The sequence below is a fragment of the Rhinatrema bivittatum genome, chromosome 10 (genome assembly GCF_901001135.1).
Source record: "Rhinatrema bivittatum chromosome 10, aRhiBiv1.1, whole genome shotgun sequence".
Classification (NCBI taxonomy): domain Eukaryota; kingdom Metazoa; phylum Chordata; class Amphibia; order Gymnophiona; family Rhinatrematidae; genus Rhinatrema; species Rhinatrema bivittatum.
The window spans coordinates 38,228,768-38,250,457 of NC_042624.1; the positions used below are offsets into that span (position 1 = coordinate 38,228,768).

Genomic DNA, 21,690 nt, shown 5'->3' on the forward strand with positions numbered 1-21,690 from the left:
AGATATCCTTTTGCTACACAAGTAGTAAACACAACGAGGTTCAGTGGCCTTAAAGAATCAAAATGAGTGGCAGAAAAGGGAGTCAAAAATTGGATCTTGGGGTTTCATAGTTCTGAGCACTAACATCTGGCACAATTGCAAAGCAATAAAGCACCACTACACTGCGTCCCATAAATTAGTTTTAGAAGTCTGAGTGACAATTAATGCTTATAATTGAGCCTTTGTTAAACCAATGAATAATTATGTGCTAATTAAGCTATATTTTATATAGAAATACTAAAACATATATTGGGAATAAGATATTGATTTGAATTTTTACTGGATTGCTTAAACAGATAGCACTTTAGTAAGATTCAAACAAATTTCTTTTAGCAATTGATTATCCTAGTAATAAACCACTGACACATCCATTCTCGGGTCCTAATAATTTTTAGACCATGTTAGAGCTTGGGGAAACTGTGTCCTACTTCTTAGGGTAAATAGGCTGCTGAAGCCTCTTTCTATAAAATTAGAAGGATATGAGAGAAAACAGGGAAATTAGTAGGGGTGGGAAAGAGTACAAATTGTGTTTCATTTTGGTGGGGGGTTCCCCACAAATTTCATTTTGTTCAATATGAGGCCTGGGCTCTGGTCCTTGGCTGAGGCCAAGGCCCCAGTGTTGGGCCTGGGCCCAGGCAATGGCCTGGGCTTAGGCCCAGGCATCGGGACTCGATCTTTGAGCCAGGCTGCAGCATCGGACCTAAGCCCGGGCTGTAGCCTAGGCCAAGACCACAGTATTGAGGCTGCATCTGGCCCCTGATGTCAGATCACCATGAGATCAGGTAAGTGGGGGCCAGGTTTCTTGGCCCCGGAAAACTTTTTGGGGTCTTGGGCAATGTCCTAGTGTTTGGCCTGAGCCTATTCCAAAATCCTGGTCACCTTTGGGCCTGGGCCACGACCTATGCTTAGGCCCAGACCCAGAGCCGCACTTGGGAGTAGGCTGAGGCCCCTGAGTGAGGACTTAAGCCCAATGAATGACTTTTGGGGATTTGTTTGTTTTTAGAACAAAATGTAAAAACCAATGAAATTTCATCAGATTTTCAATCATTTCCATTTAAGCACAACATGAGATGAAATATGAAATTTCATTTTATTTCCTATTTTGTTTCTCCTGAATGCCCACCCCTAGAAATTAGTATCTACTTTTCTTAATAACCTGATATGGTCTGGATGTAACCAAGGGTCCAATCTACTAAAGTGAGTTACTGCTATTAAAAATGCTAATATGCAGTAACAGTGCTATTAAGATGCATAAATTAGCTGCAATGTTTTAAAATGAAATCTATGCTAAGGTGGTAGTAATATGAAAACTATAAAAAAAAATAGTTTATTACCTAGAGCAGTAAAAGAAAGTACATGTGCATACTGCTTTGGAGATGCCTTATTGTCCATATAGAAAGTTATGCACAGACCTTACTGTCTGCCTCATTTGCATGTTATTAACATGGGCTGTTAGTATGCATGATAAATACTGCATCTATATGAGCCACTAAAGGAGTACTAATACTTTTTTGGGGGGGTGGAGGGATGGAAATTTATTGCATACTAGCAACTAGATTATATTTTCTCAAACATATGATTAAACTGTGCAAAGAGTGAAGTCTCAAAAGGTAGGCAAAAAATAAAGAAATTTATTTTCGATTCCAACTAAGCATGAGAGTCTTCAGCATCTGGTGGAAGTCCATAAATGATAGGGCCTCTTTAGCTATACTGTCATTAATTCCATCAGGTTCTTATGGAGCAGGATGCTTTTGTATAAATGCCAAGGCAGCTTGTTCATTCATATGAAAGGTAAGTAGAAACATTGCTTGAATGGACCGGAATATAAACCCATTCAAGACAGCCTTTACTAAAGAAAGGGAATTCATAAACCTCAGACATTGTTACATAATCTCATTAGATTGAAAGGGTGATTAAAGATGCAGAAAAAAAAATGCAATATTCATTTTGTAGATTTTTCATGAATATTCAGCGACTTTTGTGAAAATACTGAACATGAACTTTTATGGGATAATCTTTTCCCATAAAATGTGAAAATGAATGAAATTTATTCATCTCAAAGCTTTTGAAAGAAGAGAAATGAGCCAATTTTGCTTTTATTTTGCCAAAAAAAAAATTCCCATTCAAGGCATTTTTTGCTATTTTTTTTTCCCACAATGGTGAAAAATCAAATTTTCATCTAGGACATTAACTGTGAATAAGTGTTATGGTCTTCATTTCAAGGAAAATATCTACAGGAAGAAGTGATAAGGCTATAACAGAGAAAACATGAAAATGTATTTATTCAAAGAAAAATAATATACTGTTAGTTGTTAGTAGTTTGGGAGTGTGAAAAAATGCAATCTGTTATTGTGATTTTTTTTTAAAGGAATTTCATGAGATATACATGTTTTACTATATATTTCATAATTTCAAGAAAGTCTATAGAAATTTCAGAATACTAACAATATGTAACAAAATGATAATTTTGTGGCTGTGATTATGACAAGCTAGAGAAATGTTGAATGTTTTAAACTGGTTCAAATCAAAACTTTTACCAAGTACCAGTTTATACTTATTTTATTTATCTTCCCCATGATACAAGCCATACCTTTGAAAGAAGGAATTATATTTTAGTAGATGTTTAGCACAAGCTCAGGATTCAGGTCCTAAAGAGACATTAATTGAACTCATAATGTCCTGATGCATTACTTCTCACAGTAAATGTACATCTGACCGGAATCAGCCTGTTATTCTGCTGAGAAGCCATTCGGTTTTACCTCCTCTGGGACTGCTCTTATATTAGTGAATCCCTTTCGGAACACCACAAATACACGGCGGGCACCACAGCGTAAGGCAGATGTTGCACAGTCAAAGGCAGTGTCTCCTGCTCCGAGTACAATCACAGTCCCCTGTATCGATGGCAATGGAGAGTGACAGGCACACATCCCTGAACGATGAAAGGAAAAATCCATTTTCAAGCAGAGAAACAATTTCTGCATGACAGCTCAGAATGATACTTGTACTTAAAGCAGTGTAAAATTGCATCTTGCAGTTTCCAAGCATGGAGTATCACTATCAAATTATTCTGCTTCACTGCAAGACAGTTTTATTCACATTTTTTAAGATGTGCTCATATGGTGGGATTTCTTAGTGCGCGTAGAATTTCTTCCCTTTGCTTTCTCTGCAAAGAAATGCACACCACAGAGATTTCTCAGGGCTCAAGAAATGTCGGTATGGATGACAATATTTCTACTACTTCATGCAGAAACATCAAGGGGCAACTTTATTCAACTGCCAAAGAAAATATGTTTGCATTGTAAAAGGCATTGATAATCTGTATTGCTGTTAAAATAAAACTTTGGTTACGTCTCCTTGTTGCAATTAAAGCAGGTTCCAAACATTAAATTTCCTTTTTCTAAATATCTTCCAAAATATATTCAGGACCTTTTCAAGAAATATAATAAGTTACAGGATGCCGTGCTTCATGAATGAAAATGTTTTTTCTACCATATACACCTTAGGTGCACTTGATTAGCAATTAAGAATCCAGAAATGTTTCCCATAAATGTAAAAATGTCAAAAACTTCATTAGGGCTAGGCACATAGACTTTCTTGTAAAAGATTGCTGAGATACAATTATGTGCTTTTCAACAATATATTAAAGAAAACACCAGAGATAGAGACAGGAAGTAAAGCAAGAAAAACGGAGAAGTAGGTAGGAATTAAAATGGATAAGGGTATGAGAAAAGAAGGTGAGGCAGGAAGCTATTTTATATTTATTGAAACTTAAAAATTAAGAGGTCTCTGCAAATGTTATGTCACAAATAAAGAATGCGAAGGCACATTTGTAAAGTAAAAAATAAAAAAATAAAAAAAATTCCCAGCAAATATGTACAAAGTGCATAAATTATATACTTCTCAGGTAAATACTCGAGGAAAACTTGAAGTAAATCCCTCAGATTGAAGTTTTAAACAGAATGGAAATGACTTTTTGCCCAGTCTTCACTTAGAATTCCATTTTCAATATCTGGGGGTCAAAGGCAGGAATACTTATCTTATTCTCATCATGCTATAAAAACCTGTGAGGAAACATCGCTCTGCTACCTAGTCAAAGAGGGCTGACATGCTTAAATATATATTTACTTGACTACTCCTCTGTTGGCCCCAAGTTGGTACAGAGACAAGCAGGGTAGGGACTGAATAGAGTTATGTATCTCCAGGGGGCTAAAACTCACAGGTGAATCAGGAGACAATAGAAAGGAATGAAGCACTGTTTATTTCTGCACAGGAATGACAAATGCAACATGCAGAAACACCATCATTCTCAGAACACTGAATCCTTCAGCACAACAACCACATACCCTGAGTTTCCAAAATTCCACTCATCCCTGCAATTTCTAACAGCCTCATCCTAGTCATTGTCCCTTTAATGTAAACAGGGGAAGAGTGTGCTGTCTAGTTCAACCAGTCTCTAGGATAGTATCCAGCATTATATTTGGGTTGGGATCTGGGGCTGAATGGGCTGGAGGTTACAGGAGATATGTTGAAAGGCAGGTACCATCCTTGCGATTCCAGCAACTATGCCTCTAGGTGTGATAGCTGGGAACACCCATATATAGGAATGGGCTTTCATGAGAAATGAAATAGGAAATGAGACAAAATTTCCTATTTCCTATTCCATTTCATATGGAAAATGGAAAGAGTTAAATTCTGATGAAATTTCATCTGAATTTTGTTTTGATTTGAAAACCTATTTAAAAAAAAAAAAGTCGCCATTGGGCCTATGCCTAAGCCAGAAGCTGGGGCGTTGCCTAGAGAGTGAGACAAGACCCAAAGCAGGGGGTTCTGTTCTATACCCAAGTGTGACTCTGGTGCCTCAGACTAGGCCTAGGCCCGAAGTCTGGGCCTCATCAAGGTATAGACTGTGACCCAAAGAAGAGCCCATGACCTACGCCTAAGCGAGATATCAGGGTCTTGGCCTAAGCCCTGGCCCGATGCCAGGGCCAAGACTGAAGAAAAGGCCCAAGCCTGGGAAATTTCCCGACGACCCCCCCAAACTTACCAAATTGGATGCGAGGGCTTTGGCCTGAACTCAGATCAGGTCCCGACTCTGGGGCCAGGCCCAGACACTGAGTCCTGATATTTGGGCCTTGGTATAAGCCAGGGCCTGGGTCAGACCTGACAACGTGACCTGGCCTGGAGGCTGGGTCCTGACACCTGGGTCTCAGCCTATAACAGCACCTGGAGGCAGGCCCAAAGTCACGGCCTGGCCCAGAAACTAGTTCCCAACACCGGGGCCTCAGCCCAGACCCAGGTCCAATTCCCAGGTCATGGCCCAGAGGCTGGGCCTTGGCCTAAGCCAGGGCCTGGACCCAGGCCCAAAACTGAGGCCCAGCCTAGAGGTTGGGTTCTGATGCCTGGGCCTAGGCCCAGGGTGAGGCCCAGGCCTGGGGCCCAAGTCTCAGAGCTCTTCGGTGTCTTCTTTCTTTGGCTCTTCCTCACCATCTGACACTATCTGCTGGGTTCATTGCACTGGCTTAGACCTTTCACAAGGCCTAGGATTGAAGGCCTAGGCTCGACATATGCACCTTGGTCTAGGGCAGGTCCTGGGCCCAGAAACAATGTGGCAGCCTGGCTCGGAAGCTGGGTCCCAATGCCTGGACCTTAGCCTAATCTATGGCTCAGATCCAGGCTAGATGCCACAGCCCACTCCAGAGGTCAGGTCCTGACACCTGGACCTCGGCATTTCCCATGGCCTGAATCCCAGTCTGATGCTTAGGCCAAAGCCTTGGCCTTGCATAAGCTTAGGCTGTGGTAGATAGCAGTGACCTCAGCCTAGGCCCCATGCAAGGCCTTGGATGCACCAGGGCCTAGGCCTTGTCTGCAGATCCCTCAGGACCGGGTAAGTGGGAGCTGTGGAGGATTCTGGCCCCAACTTTTTTCCAGGTGGGGGACATGGGAGGCCTCAGGAGGAACCATTTTTTTTCTTTTCCTTTTGGAGTTGTTTTCTTTCAGTGATTATTTTGATTTTTTTTTTAATCTAAAGAAATGAAATAAACTTTACAAGAAACAAAATTTGTGGGGAAAATGCCACCCAAAATGAAAAATGAAATGAAATTTTCCCCCTTCCAACCCCTACTCATATCTACCCCCAGACAATTTCCTATAAAACATCTGGTTTGTTTGAACCCTGAAACTGAACATACAATTGCATATATAACTACTCCAATTATCTTACCAATCAAAGCATCTTGATCCAATTAAATCAGCTAGAAATTCCCTTCTTTTTAAAAATTATCAGTTTATGAATAATTGTTTAGTTCCTTTCAAATTGCCAATCTAGCTCCTGAATGCTGGTATCACCTACCAACCCTTCATCCATTTCTGTATGTGGAAAATTCTTCCATCTCTTTATTACCTCCTCTCCTCAATGCCTACTGGCTGCACAAAGACAAAGGAAGAGGATAGAGGAGAAAGGGAACAAAGAATAATGACTAGTGTGGGTATAGAAGAAATGAAGATAGAAGGGGTGAGATTCTGGAAGGAGAAGAAAATGGTAGAAGTGATAAAGTGAAGAATATACCAGGAAGATAAAGGAATTCAAGTGATTAAGAAATGAGGATGTTAAAGGAAAGAGATATGGATAAAACAGGATGAATAAAGGAGACTGGAGGGCTGAAATGCAAAAATGACTATTAGAACCCATGGTCCCCAGCTGCTCGACTTATGAGCACCCCGCTCCACCTTCATGGAAAATGCCACCATTACGCACATTCAGTGGGGACCCGGCAATGGACACCTAAGATGCGCACACACTCCCAAGTACATTCATAATATACGTGCCGAGGTGGGAAAATACATGAGTCACTCTTGGATGATGACACCAGCTTTTAGGCATTTAACCCGCTCTGCCCTGTACTCCTTGCCTTAGCAACAGGTGCCCTGAATGATCTGCTCCTCAGTGCGTGTTATTTCTCCCTGCATTGTTTTTCCATGTTCCTGCTTGCTTGTATTCCTGTGTTCCTGCTTCCTGTGGTTTGTCTTCCCTGCCAGGTCCTGTTCCTCAGTGTTGTGGTCTCTCCCTGTATTTGCTCTTGTCGTGCCCTGTCTCCCTTGGCTTGTTCTCTGACCTTCCTGTTTGCCTCCTGGACCTGATCTTTTGATTTGGATCTTGACTTCTGGCCTATCTCCTGGATGTTGCTGCCTGGACCTGGACTTTCTCTCTTGTGGTTGCCCCAGGGACCCTCCTAAGACCTGCTGGCAGTCAGAACCCAAGAGCTCAACTTGTGAATGAGACAGTTGCTGTAGGTGAAGCTCCAATCAGCCCCACTTGGGGTACAGCTTTCAGCTGTCAGTGTGGGCCATACAGGCTTGCTCGTCTGATCACGCCAATCACACCACAGCACAAGGATCCACTTCCCTGACAAGGAAAGGAGAATGTCCAATGTAGAGGGAGACAGAGAATAGTGAGTGTTGAGAGAAAGGATAATGGGGGAGGGGAAAACTGGCAGTAATCCCACCCTCTTCAACCTTTTTTGATTGGCAGGAGGGAGGGGTGATGGCAAGTTGTGGGTGATAAACCACCCGGGTCAACTTTTGAAATTGGGTGGGAGGGAGAAAGGATTGCAAGAGGTGGGATGGGGACCATGTCCTCACACTATAATTTGTTTTTTAAAACTTTTTATTTAATTTTTATAATTATACAAAGCTTTAACACCTTGCATTAGAAACACATGAGTGTATAAATGAATTATCAGAAAAAGAAAATAAAAATATATAAAACAACAAGTTGCCACTCATATCTGAATATTAATAAGAAGAAGAAAATGGGGAACAGAAATAAATGAAGCCAAAAAGAAAACTAAACAATAAAGAAACCTAGCGAACATGATAGCTGCTATTCTATAATGGATCACTACACTAGATTCAATTGATATCTAAATGTGATAACAACACTCTTCTTGAATCCAAAAAGGATTTTAACTGTTCTGGAGAGAAAAAAAAATAAAACAGTCATCTTGACACTTGATAATACATTTATATGTATATCTGAGTAGGAAGGAACAGTCTCAAGCAATAGTGGCCTGACAGAAGGCCAAGAACTCCTTCCTTCTCTCCTGCATTACCAGGGCTAAATCAAGAAATATTCTAACTAGGGATGTGAATCGTTTTAGGACGATTAAAATTATCGTCCGATAATTTTAATATCGTCTTAAACCGTTATGGAACACAATACAATAGAGATTCTAACGATTTATCGTTATAAATCGTTAGAATCGTGAGCCGGCACACTAAAACCCCCTAAAACCCACCCCCGACCCTTTAAATTAAATCCCCCACCCTCCCGACCCCCCCCAAATGACTTAAATAATCTGCGGGTCCAGCGGCGGTCCGGAACGGCAGCGGTCCGGAACGGGCTCCTGCTACTGAATCTTGTTGTCTTCAGCCGGCGCCATTTTCCAAAATGGCGCCGAAAAATGGCGGCGGCCATAGATGAACACGATTGGACGGCAGGAGGTCCTTCCGGACCCCCGCTGGACTTTTGGCAAGTCTTGTGGGGGTCAGGAGCCCCCCCCCAAGCTGGCCAAAAGTTCCTGGAGGTCCAGCGGGGGTCAGGGAGCGATTTCCCGCCGCAAATCGTTTTCGTACGGAAAATGGCGCCGGCAAGAGATCGACTGCAGGAGGTCGTTCAGCGAGGCGCCGGAACCCTCGCTGAACGACCTCCTGCAGTCAATCTCCTGCCGGCGCCATTTTCCGTACGAAAACGATTTGCGGCGGGAAATCGCTCCCTGACCCCCGCTGGACCTCCAGGAACTTTTGGCCAGCTTGGGGGGGGCCTCCTGACCCCCACAAGACTTGCCAAAAGTCCAGCGGGGGTCCGGAAGGACCTCCTGTCGTCCAATCGTGTTCATCTATGGCCGCCGCCATTTTGGAAAATGGCGCCGGCTGAAGACAACAAGATTCAGTAGCAGGAGCCCGTTCCGGACCGCTGCCGTTCCGGACCGCCACTGGACCCGCAGGTTATTTAAGTCATTTGGGGGGGGTTCGGGAGGGTGGGGGATTTAATTTAAAGGGTCGGGGGTGGGTTTTAGGGGGTTTTAATGTGCCGGTTTTGCGATTTTACGTTTTTTCGATTTTTCACGATTTTTCACGATATTTTACCCCCCCAAATGGCAACAATACGATTCCCTCCCCCTCCCAGTCGAAATCGATCGTTAAGACGATCGAGGACACGATTCACATCTCTAATTCTAACTCCTTGACAATGAAATAATGATGAATAGATCTAAAGTATTTGGCCCACGTGTAAATCGGCTTATGTGCGCCGGGCCTATTTTATAAAGGCTTGGCGACGTGCGTAAAGCCTCAGGACGCGTGTAAGTCCCGGGGCTTGCAAAAAGGAGCGGTCCGGGAGTGGGGTGGGGCGGGGCCAGAGGCCTCCAATTTTGGAGCGGCCTGGGAGGGAATAGGGGAAGCCCGCGGGCGTCGGCGCACGCAAGGTGCACTAGTGTACCTTGCGTGCGCCAATGCAATGTAGTTCTATCAATGAGTTATATGGCAGAACTCTCAAGAAAGTTAAATTATCCAAGTCTCTGCCATATTAGCAGTTTGAGAAGATGCAGATGTTAAAAAATAAGCTCTATTAACTGATGGAACTTGCACTGGGTCAAAAAGCAGAATTTAAAACTGAATTCCCTAAAGGATATCTTGTTATTAATCTTAGTTATTTGCCCTTCATGTTTTTCAATCATTGCTTCAATCTTAGTAGACAAAGATTTAATTCTGGCAGTAGATTAATTTAAGGATATATCAAACCCCACCATTAGGTCCCAAAGAGAATCTAGTGTCACTATTATGGGTTTAATAGGAGTAACAAAAGGCTCACCCATCTGAAGATGCAGCTTAGGAAGAAGATCTATCTCTACAAACAATTGAAACCATGTTGACATTGTCTTCAATGGGGGCCCCATGCAGCAGAAAAGAATATGGTTGTTCAGATGCCGAATCTGCTTCTTCCACTCTCGCCACGGTCACCGCAATTTCATTATCCTGAGGTGCCGCAGGACCCGAATGCAGCTTACGTCTCTCTGCCAGCAGTAGTCTGATATCCAGGGAGCTGAGTGAAACCTCCTCCCCAGGTATAAGAGGTGCTTCCTCACCCTGAATGCCAACAGGGCTTCAACCTCTGTATTCACAGCTGGACAAGACATTTAAGTGGTGATTTGCTACTGGCCAGAAAGATACTGGGTCTCGGGGGGGGGGGGGCGCGGAGGAAGGCCTGCATTTTCCCCTTTTGTTTCAAGGGAATCTTCAAAATGAAACAGATCAAAAAAGCAATGGGAAGGCCAAGCAGCTAAATGTGTTCGTTTTCATGCTGCCATCTTATTCCCCCACACGCTAAATTTTATTGTGGCGGGTGAGAGCTGACTAATAGGGGTGTGCATTTGTTTGCAACATATTGGTAATCCGCAATGTATAGGGCCATATTCATTGTAATCGTGAGGAAGCTAAACATATCGCGATTCCCCACGAATACAACGAATCTTCACCAAATTATTTGGCTGTCTAAAGGAGCTAATTTAAACAAATCCCCCACCCTCCTGACCCCCCCAAGACTTACCAAAACTCCCTGGTAGTCCAGCGGGTGTTGCGGTCTCCGCCGCTTCCCCTTCGCTAGGACTGAACGGTGCCTACCTCCACCGCTGGAAACGCTGCGTTCCGCGTGGCTGGGATCCCGGCGGCGTTGCCTGCTCCACGTGGCAGCCTCCATTGCTTGCCCATCTCTCCGCTGCCTCGCACATGCGCGAGGACGCCCACTTTGTGCGCACAGCTCCCGAAAGTCTGGCCCCGCCTGCGCTGATGACGTCACGCCCTAAGGCCGATATAACCGGCGCCCAGACTCCTTCTCTTTGCCTTGCAACGAGGTTCACTACTGCCTAGTAGTTCTGAGTTGCGCATTGTCAGTTCTTCGTTCCTGCCTTTGACCCTTGGACTGCTTTTGACTCGCTTCAGCCTGCCGCCTGCCTCTGACCTTGGTTCGTTCCCGACTTCGCTTCTGTCTGCTGCCTGCCTCCGACCCCGGCTTCTTCTCGACCTGGCTTCAGTCTACAGCCTGCTACAGACTTCGTTCCAGTCCACAGCCTGCTACAGACTCCATTCCAGTCTACAGCCTGCTCCAGTTCCAACCTGCTACAGACTCCATTCCAGTCTACAGCCTGCTTCAGTCCCAACTTACTACAGACTCTGCTTCAGTATCCGGTTAGCTACAGTCACCGCTGCCGCCCGCTGTCCTGCCATCAGCTGGCCCTCGGCCTATACAGCCGGTTCTCAGACTACGAAATACCTTTGGACTTCCTTACCACAGCTCCGGCCATAGGCCATTCCTGCCACTGGACATTCAGCCTACTCCCCAAGTCCCAAGGTTCCAGGACCCTACGGGCTCCTCCTGGGGGGTTCCTGGTTCCCGGGTGAACACCGCCAGCCTGTGGCTCCGCCCCCGGCCTACCCTGTCATCCTAGGTGGGCTGGCCCAAGGGTCCACTACCTCGCCTGCAGTGTCAGACTGCAACAGCGGGGGGTCCGGGAGCCATCTACTGCACTCACGCCATCGGCTGCCGGTATTAAAAATGGCGCCATCTTGTGCTCCTACCATGTGACAGGGGCCGACCAATGGCACCAGTAGCCCCTGTGACATAGTAAGGTCAAAGGCTATCGGTGCCATTTTGAATACCGGCAGCTGATGGTGTGAGTGCAGGAGATGGCTCCCAGACCTTCTGCTGGACCACCAGGGAGTTTTGGTAAGTCTTGGGGGGGGGGCAGGAGTTTGGGGGGTTGTAGTTAATTAAATTTTAGCTAGGAAATGAATAAGAATGAACGCATGAACGTATCGGGGGGGGCCCCCCTTGCTGAATGCGACATATCTGCCCCCGACGAATACTAATACCGAATGCAACGTATGCAGTCCCTCTGCACATCCCTACTGACTAACACTGATTTTCATCGTTAGCTGGCTGAGTGCCCTAATCTACCAGTTAGATTTAACCAGATTTTCAGTTGATACTTTAGCTGGCTAGATTTAGCTGAAAAATAGACAAAATGTGATTGCCTAATTGAGCAACTCTGCCTTTTTTTGAAAATTGACCTCTTACAGGTCAATAGTGAGCTCATTTATCCTGCTAAATATTTCACTTGTTGAATGTCCTCGCCTGGTCTAGTGTTGCTGGTTGGAGCTGTCAGACCTCCCTGCTTCCCTGCAATCTCTTCTCATGTCTTTCTCCCAACTTGCACTTTTTTTGGCTCTTCTGCTCTGCTCCAACTTGTGTCTTCTAGACCTCTCCCTTCTTCATATTCATGAGCTGGCTATGCTCCTCCTCTACCTCTCCTATTACTTTTTCCCTTTACAATACCAACTCCTCTTCTCTTCTTTATAATCATGGCCTCTTTACTTGTGCTCATTCCATCCTTTTCCTTGGCCTAACTGCTCACCTTCCCAACTATATTCTCAGAGATCATAGTCCTATGATGCCCATGCCCATGTACTCAGATTGGCACGACCTCCTGCCATGCTCCATTCTCAACACCTTCATGCACTGTCACACCTCTTGAGACAGACTGGCAACTGAAGACAGACACCATCACAAAGACAGATGAAGTGCTAAACAATGTAGTTCTACTATGGTAAATAAATATTTTGCATGCAGTTTAGTGAACTGGCCCTTCTGTGGCCTCATATTCTAGAAAAGATCAAGAGATGGGGAGGAGATTTAAACAAAACTATTCTTTATTGCTCCCATGACAAAGAACAAAATGATAACCTAATGCCATTTAGACTTTGCCATTTGAACTTAGCCTATCTATAACTAAATCATAACCTATCAATCATACAAAGAATACTGCAATGAGCAATCCCTTAATTATCTGCCACATTTACTTGTGGTCATAGACCTACATTTCTTCTTTTGTCAAATGTCCCTCATTTTAATTTTATTGAAACTTATTTTCCACTGTATACACTATTTGTCTTATCATGAGCCTGACATTTCTATGCCATGTGATTACCATTTTTCTTGACTTCTAGATGGTAGTTGACCACAATCAAGGACCCTTTCTTTTTCTTTGAATAAAAGAATTGAGACATCCTTCATTACACAGAATGCCAGCACTCTTTCTCCACATATGCTTCAAACATCTTTATTATATATTATAAATAATATTAACAGACCCACACAATAATCAGTGTTAATAAAATACGGCAAAACAAACTATTCTCTCTTGCCCATAGCCACTGAATAGCATCAATTGTTACAATAAAGGTTAAGGTTACTACGTGTCTCCATAGGCAGGGAATTAAAAACTATTACCTAAGTATAGCTGTGGACAAGTGCAAGAACTTGAGTTGCTGGAAAATTTCAGGACAAACACATGTGGGAATATAACAGAGTGAACATTTTCTTATTGTATTAATATTATATCTTTTTTTTTTTTTAGATTTCTGCTGGCAATTCGATTTTATATTATCGATAGCTTTGTTACTAGCAGTTTCATGCTGTTCTATGATAATTTTCTTTGTGACTATAACATGAGATTTTATGTACTGTATCCTAAGGCCACTGATATGGATAACCATAAAAATCCAGTAAACTAGCAAATAATATAAATACATTTTGATTGGTAATTATGAGACAGAGATTATAGAGTCTTATAGCCCAAGGATGTTTGCAATCATTTTCTCTATCCTAATGACCTGAATTTAACTTTTAGAAAACCTCAAAAATGCCTTACTACTGTACCTTCTATAACACAACTATGAAAATAAATAATGACAATAGTAATAAAAGCAATGAGTAGTAATAAAATCATTAACTTAAATTGCTTTGACTATTACCAGTGCTATTCATAGTTATGTTTGCAGTAAATCAATGATCGATTTATTCAAAGAAAAAAACAGTTCTTAACATGTACAGCTCAGAATATAATCATGTAAAAAATGCCCCATGATTATACAATAACAAGATATATTTTTCCTTTAGAAAAAGAAAAGAACAGATGTAAAGGTAGTTCCTATTAAAATTTCCTTCAAATGTTGAATCTCCAATTCCGTTTGAATTCAGTTTTAATTAGAAATTACTCAGATATGTCAAGTATATCATACATGCAAATTTGAAAACTTGCTTTGATTTTTTTCAACATAGGATAAATATGTTGTGATCCTGCCCGCGAGGAGCGTGGGCAGGCTCCCTACCTTGCTGTGGCCAGTCGGGCCGCTGGCGCTGTTCTCTTTGCGGTGGGTGTGCCGCCGTCGCCGGGCTCCTCCCCGGCTGCCTCCAGCCTTGCACAGCAGGGCCGGGTCACCTAGGGCTCTCAGGTGCGGCTGGGACCTCCGCTACCGCTCCTGCCTTCCCCGACACTCTGCAGCCGCTCCCGGAGTCCTCAGGACAACAGGGAGTCGTCCTCATCATTGCCAGGGTCTTCAGCCAGCAGGGAGGCCGTCCCTGCCGGTGCCTGCAGCCATCCTGGAGTACTCTCCCTGCTTCTGTCTTCATGGCATGGAGCCACTCCAGTAGCCTGCCTTTCCTCCAGCTCTTGGCAGGGCTGCTTCCGTTGCCTACCTTGCTTCCTGGCCTTCCATGTGGCTGGGAGCATGCCACCAACCAGCCTGTCCTCCCAGCTCTCCTTAGGCGCGGGCACGCGCCTCTCTCCTACTCTTCAAGGGCCAGCCAGGTGTGGCCCCCTGCTGACCCCTCCCTGGGCGTTGGTCTCTTCAGCCCTACTAAAGGGCTCAGCGTCCATTTCAGCTTTGCCTTCGCAAGGAGTTAGACACTCCTGGGATCCTGCTGTCCTTTGCTCCAGGAGTCGTGCTTGTTCCAGCACTTCTTCAAGGTCCTGTGTTTCCTGTTCTTCGTTGGAGCTCCATGTCTCGTCCAGATGTCCGTGATCCAGTTCCTGTTGTCCATGTTCCAGTCCAGATGTCTGCTTGCTGTTCCTGATGTCTGTGATCCAGTCCTGAGGTCTGTCTCCTGATCCTATACTCTATGTTCCAGTCTGGATGTTTGTTCTCCGTTCCTGATGTCCGTGATCCAGTCCAGATGTTGTTTCTCCTGATCCTGATATCCATGATGCTGTCCAGTTGTCCTGAGCCCCTGGTTCCTCGTGCCACTCTTTCTGGCGTGCCATGTTGTGGTCCGCGACCAGCCCCTTGGGCGGGCTGTGTAGGGTGCTTAATGGTGCAATGCCTCCTTCACTTCTGCAGCACAAACCTCCAGGAGACTTCCGCTTCTGTCCTTATCCCTGGTCTATGGAGTCCCTTGTGCTTGCTCCATCCATGCCAAAGACTCTGCCAAAACCTGTGCCGTCCCAGCGAGGTCCGCGACCAGCCACTGGCGGCTGTGTAGGGCGCACCTCAGTGCAGGCCTCTACAGCTTCTGAGACATGTTCCTTTTCATTGTTCCACATCTCCACGTCCGTGACCAGTCCCGCGGGTGGACTGTGTAGGGCGCGCTGCATCACAGTCTCAACCCAGTACTTTGCTTGACTCTTCTGAATACTTTGAATCCTGCCTGAGTCTTTTGAAAACCTTGAATCCTGCCTGAGTCTTCTGAATACCTATAACCTCGTTCCTTCCTGCATTGGTCCCGCTCCCGCGGATGTAGGACAGGGTGGTCCGTGACCAGACCAGTAGTACTGGCTGTGTAGGGTGCGCTGCATCGCAGTCTCAACCCAGTACTTGCTTGATTCTTCTGAATGCCTTGTACCTTGTTCCTGAGCCTTCTGAATACCTTGAATCTTGCCTGAGTCTTCTGAATACCTAGAACCTTGCCTGAGTCTACGTCTACAGTAACTTGTTCCTGATTTTTCAGTATCTCGTACCCTTCCTGCACTGGTCCCGCTCCTGTGGATGTAGGACAGGGTGGTCCGTGACCACACTAGTGGTACTGGCTGTGTAGGGTGCCCTGAGGGATTATGCCAATGTCGTTATTCCTGAGTCTACATCCAAGTACCTTGTTCCTGAGTCCTCATTTGTGCATCCAAGTACTTTGTTCCTGAGTCCTCGTCTGTGCATCCAAGTACCTTGTTCCTGAGTCTTCGTCTGAATCTCCTTGTTCTGGTCTTTTTTGCCCTGGCCTCCGTCCTGCCTGCCGCTTCTTGCTGTACCCTGCAGGACCGAAAGGGCTTGGAACGGTTGGAGGACTGTTCATAAGACCACCATTGCGTTGCTGGTCTTCTGAAGCATGCAGGATGTGAGGAGGGTCAGTATCTCCTGTCTTCAGTCCAGCCTCGCTCCTGTCCAGCCCATGCTCGGGCATGCCTCGCCTGCTGCGGCACCTCTCCTGAGTTCCTTTGGGATCGAGCCGTGGTCCAAGAACACACATCCCCTGGTAAGCGGAACCGCTCTCCTAGCGCTTCACAACAAAATATGAGAATTTAAGTTTTGCAAAAAAATGTATCCTATTTAACCACACCTACCACTGTAAATATGAGTAGATTCAGGTGCCCCTGTCCTGAACCGTATCAGATCCCCATACAGCAATAGGAAGGCATGAAGAAAGAGCCTTGCCTAGTGGTTAAAGATATATGCTAGAAAACAAGGAAGCCAGGATTCACATCCCCAAGGTATTCCAAATTCTGATTTAAGGCAAGTCACTTCACCCTCCATTGCCTCAGGTATAAAATGAAAGGTGAATTTTCAAAATGTTTTGCATGTAAAAATGAACATATTCATGCAAGTAGCCACTACTTGTATATTTCATATTTTATAATATCCATAATACACACAAATTTTCACTTTGGCCATATATACATTTAAAAAATGGCAGTCTGGAGGCCTTCCTGGGCAAGGTCACCAGTAAGTCATGAAAGTTGCTATTTTAAAATGCACACATACATCTTCAAACTCACTCTTGTATTTTAACACTGCAAATTATCTGGCATAAGTGATACTAAACACATTTATTGCACATTTGTTACGGTCCCGGTCGCGTGTGCTGTGACCAGGCCCTTACCTCCATGTTCCTGGTCCCGCTCCCAGTTCAGCTGGCGGAGTTTGCAGCCTGTGTGGTGGCGTCCCCGCGGAAGCGACGCCGGCGGGAGATCTTCGGTGGACGCCATGTCCCTAGGCGCGCGAACGCGCAAGAAGGAGGCTTTTGTAGGCCTGTTCCCGCCATTCAAAGCTCCGCCCGCTTCCTGACGTCAGACGCCACGGCCTATGTAAGCCGGCCGTGGACCCTCAGTCTTTGCCTTGCAACGGGGTTACCTTGCGGTTCCCAGTTCCTCCGTGCCCTGGAGTGTGTTACTACTTGCCGGTAGTTGCTCCGTTCCAGCCTGGTTCCTGCTTCAGACTTCACTTACGTTCCAGCCTGGTTCCTGCTTCAGCCTTTGCTTCAGTCCTGCCTGGTTCCAGTACCCGTGTCTTGCTTCAGTTCCTGCCTGGTTCCAGTACTCGAGTCTTGCTCCAGTTCCTGCCTGGTTCCAGTACTCGAGTCTTGCTCCAGTTCCCTGCCTGGTTCCAGTTCCCAAGCCTGCTTGTTCCTGATCCAGCTACAGTACTCGCTTAAGTTCCAGCGGCCGGGCTCCTACGGGCTTCTCCCGGGGGAGCTCCGGCTTCCAGGGTGAAGTCTCACAATCGATCATCTAAGTCCCAGCGGCTGGGCTCCTTCGGGCTCCTCCCGGTGGAGCACCAGCGTCCAGGGTGAAGATCATCGTTCGCATCCTGCCTGATATCTGCCTCCCGGCCTGCTGTTACACTGAGTCTATAGTCCACCTCTCCCCAGTCTTCTTCAGGCCGGCCCAAGGGTCCACTAAAACCGTTAATCCATAACAATAATATTGATCAGGTGTGGGGGGGGTTGAGTGAACTGGAGGCAGTTCACGCTGGTCTCGGTGACCTGGAGGAGGACTGGGCAAACTAGTGGACTAATTAATTAGTGTTAAAATACACCAACTTGCTTGTGTAATTCCCATCTCACACAAGTCATACTTTACTTTCACACATAAAATATATCTGCATATATTTTTTAAAAAGATGGGTAAAGTATGCACATTGAGGGGTGGATTTTAAAAGGGATACGCACGTAAATCCTCAGGATTCATTAGTTACAGGGGTTACCGGTGCTAATGGTCGGCCCCTGTCACATGGTAGGAGCACAAGATGGCGCCGGCCGTCCATTGCTCCTACTATGTGACAGGGGCCGACCAATGGCACCGGTAGCCCCTGTGACATAGTAAGGGCAAAGGCTATCGGCGCCATTTTGAACACCGGCAGCCAACAGCCCGAGTGCAGGAGATCACTCCAGGACCCCCGCTGGACCACCGGGGACTTTTGGCAAGTCTTGGGGGGGTCAGGAGGGTGGGGGTTTATTCGTTAGTGATACATTGTATTCATGGGGGTTCACCATACGTTTTGTGACCCCCAAGAATACAACGAATATGGCATATACGTTGCGGATTGCCAATACGTTGCAAATGAATCACACCCCTATATTTTACTAAGCTTTTTCTACATAGACATATAATGGGAGAAAAGCTATAGTAAACCATGGCCTAAGATTGTAAGTTGTCTGGGGACAGGGAAAATAGGGATGTGCATTTGTTTGAAAGGAAAAGGTGTAATGCAACAAACAAGACCATTTTGGTTTCATACATGGAACTCTGAAATGAATGGAGGATGCACACAAATTTTAAATAAAAACGTATTTCATTCATTTGTGTTTCCCATTCAAGTATAGGGCACATTTAAAAGTGCTGCAGTTTCAACTAACAATTACCTTTGTGAGGCAGCAGCAGGGTTGGAGCAGAGGTGGAAGAAATAGGCAAGTAGACAGGATAGAGGACCAATCAAGGTGAACCATTTTTTAAACAAACCTAGAGATGGCATTTGGATCAAGTGACACTGGTGTCCTCCCACTGAGCAAGTACAGAGAAACACCATTTTGTCTGTTAGATTTCACAAGGAAAGCTCGTCTTGCCAGAAGCTCTCTTAGAGTCAAAGAAACGTTTTAAAAAAGGAGAATAATTTTGACTGACAAAAGATTTTTTCTTATCTTCACTGCTTGTTGTCACAGTGTTCTCACTATCAGAGGGAGGCAGAGGCACTGCTTTCTGTCTGTTCATTGGGGTAGGATAGTAGACTAGAGATATAGAAGCAGTGAACACTGATTTTTTTTTTTGTCTTTGTGCACTGGTAATCTGCACGGAAGAGAAGCACAGCCAGGCCAGCCTTCTCAGTTTATTCTTTTTCTGACTGTTTTTTGTGTTTGTGCAAAAGAAGTCAGTCAGTAGTACACATATATATATATAGTGTGTGTGTGTGTGTAAAGTAATTTTTATACACACTGAGGCATAGGGATGTGCAGCCAAAACGTTTTCGTTGCATTCGTGATACGTATTCGTGGGGGGTCAATTCCGTTACATGCGGAAGTATGGAGAATTCCATAAGTTGTCGATCTGTCAATACGTTACTACAGCGAGTTAAATTCCTGTCCCAGCTAAAATTAAAATTAACTACAACCCCCCACCCTCCTGACCCCCCCAAGACTTACCAAAACTCCCTGGTGGTCCAGCGGGGGGTCCGGGAACTCACTCACTCACACCCTCGGTGCTGGTTTTTCATCATGGTGCCGATAGCCTTTGTCACAGGGGCTACCGGTACCATTGGTCAGTCCCTGTCACATGGTCACTGGCGCCATCTTGTGCGCCTACCATGTGACAGGGGCTGACCAATGGCACCGGTAGCCCCTGTGACATAGTATGGGCAAAGGCTATCGGCGCCATTTTGAGTCCTGGCATCGGACGGCAGGTCGCTCCGGGACCCCCGTTGGACCCACAGGGACTTTTGGCAAGCTTTGGGGGGGCCTCCTGACCCCCACAAGACTTGCCAAAAGTCCAGCGGGGGTCAGGGAGTGACTTCGTGCACGCCGGCCGTCAAATGCCAATACTCAAAATGGCGCCGATTGCCTTTGTCCTCACTATGTCACACATAGTGAGGGCAAAGGCGATCGCCGCCATTTTGAGACTCAAAATCGTTGTCCGATGCCAATACTCAAAAAGGCGCCGATCGCCTTTGCCCTCACTATGTGTGACATAGTGAGGGCAATGGCGATCGGCGCCATTTTGAGACGCAAAGGCAAAGGCGATTGCATCTCAAAATGGCACCGATCGCCTTTGCCCTCACTATGTGTGACATAATGAGGGCAAAGGTGATTGGCGCCATTTTGAGTATTGGCATCGGACGGCCAGCATGCACGAGGTCGCTCATGGACCCCCGCTGGACTTTTGGCAAGTCTTGTGGGGGTCAGGAGGCCCCCCAAGCTGACCAAAGGTCCCTGTGGGTCCAACAGGGGTCCCAGAGCGACCTGCCGTCCGATGCCAGGACTCAAAATGGCGCCGATAGCCTTTGCCCATATTATGTCACAGGAGCTACCGGTGCCATTAGTCAGCCCCTGTCACATGGTAGGAGCACAAGATGGTGCCGGTGACCATGTGACAAGGACTGACCAATGGCACCGGTTGCCATTGTGACACAGGCTATCGGCGACATGATGAAACGGGCAAATGTGGGTGTGAGAATGCAGGGATGGCTTTTGGACTTGCCGCTGGACCACCAGGGAGTTTTGGTAAGTCTTGGGGGGGGGGGGGTCAGGAGGGTGGGGGGTTTAAATTTTTATTTAGGAGGCCGAATAAAACAGAAATCTGTTTAATACGTGGGGAATCGCGATGCGTTTCGCCTCCCCACGTATTTAACAGATAGGACAAAATAAGTTGCGGATTACAAATACGTGGAAAACGGATGCACACCTCTACTGAAGCATAACCCTAGGAAAATAGAGACTGTGTACCTGATTACTAAGGGTTTCTCCCATAGACACAAAATGGGATAGTCTCTGGTGATCTGAAGATAGTGAAGCAATGTTACAAGGTAATAGCTAAAGCCAGAAGAATGCTGGGCTGCATAGAGAGAGGAATAACCAGTAAGAAAATGGAGGTGGTGATGCACTTGTACAGGTCCTTGGTGAGGCCTCACCAGGAGTACTGTGTTCAGTTCTGGAACCCTTATATAAAAAGGGAAAGAGACAGGATGGAGGCGGTCCAGAGAAGGGCTACCAAAATAGTGTGGGGTCAGTATCAGAAAACCTATGAGGAGAGACTGAAAGATATGAATATTTATACCCTGGAAGAGAGGAGGCATAGGGATGATATGATACAGATGTTCAGATACCTGAAAGGTTTTAATGATGTATAAACATCAAACCTTTTACACTGGAAATAAATCAGCAGAACTAGGGATCATGAAATGAAATTCCAGGTAGGACATCTCAGAACCAATGTCAGAAAATATTTCTACATGGAGAGGGTGGTGGATACCTGGAATGTCCTTCTTGAGGAGGTGGTGAAAACAAAAACAGTGAAAGAATTCAAAAGGGCATAGGATAAACACTAGGGATGTGCAGAAGAAAAAAAATTGTTTCAGTTCATTTGTTCATTTCGTTGGGACCCCAATTTGTTTCATTAGTTTCAAAGCAAAAAAAAAAATATTTCTTTATTAGTTTGATTCATTTTTCGTTTCTTATGTTCTTATGTATTTAAGGACAGGGTGCCCTGGAATGGGTTCACCCCGAGAGAGGGGCCCGAGCCTTGGAAAGTGTCACAGTTCAGTTGCCGTCTGGTGAACTCTCAT

General features: G+C 45.5%; 1 protein-coding gene across 1 annotated transcript in view; it reads right to left on the minus strand.

The window, feature by feature from the left end:
* DPYD (dihydropyrimidine dehydrogenase) overlaps window positions 1-21,690 on the minus strand; it is a 2,453,390-nt gene that overhangs the window by 1,201,987 nt on the left and 1,229,713 nt on the right. Inside the window, exon 10 of the mRNA XM_029618068.1 lies at window positions 2,799-2,968. Within this exon, the coding sequence (XP_029473928.1) occupies window positions 2,799-2,968 (170 nt within the window). The remainder of the gene's footprint in view (window positions 1-2,798; window positions 2,969-21,690) is intronic.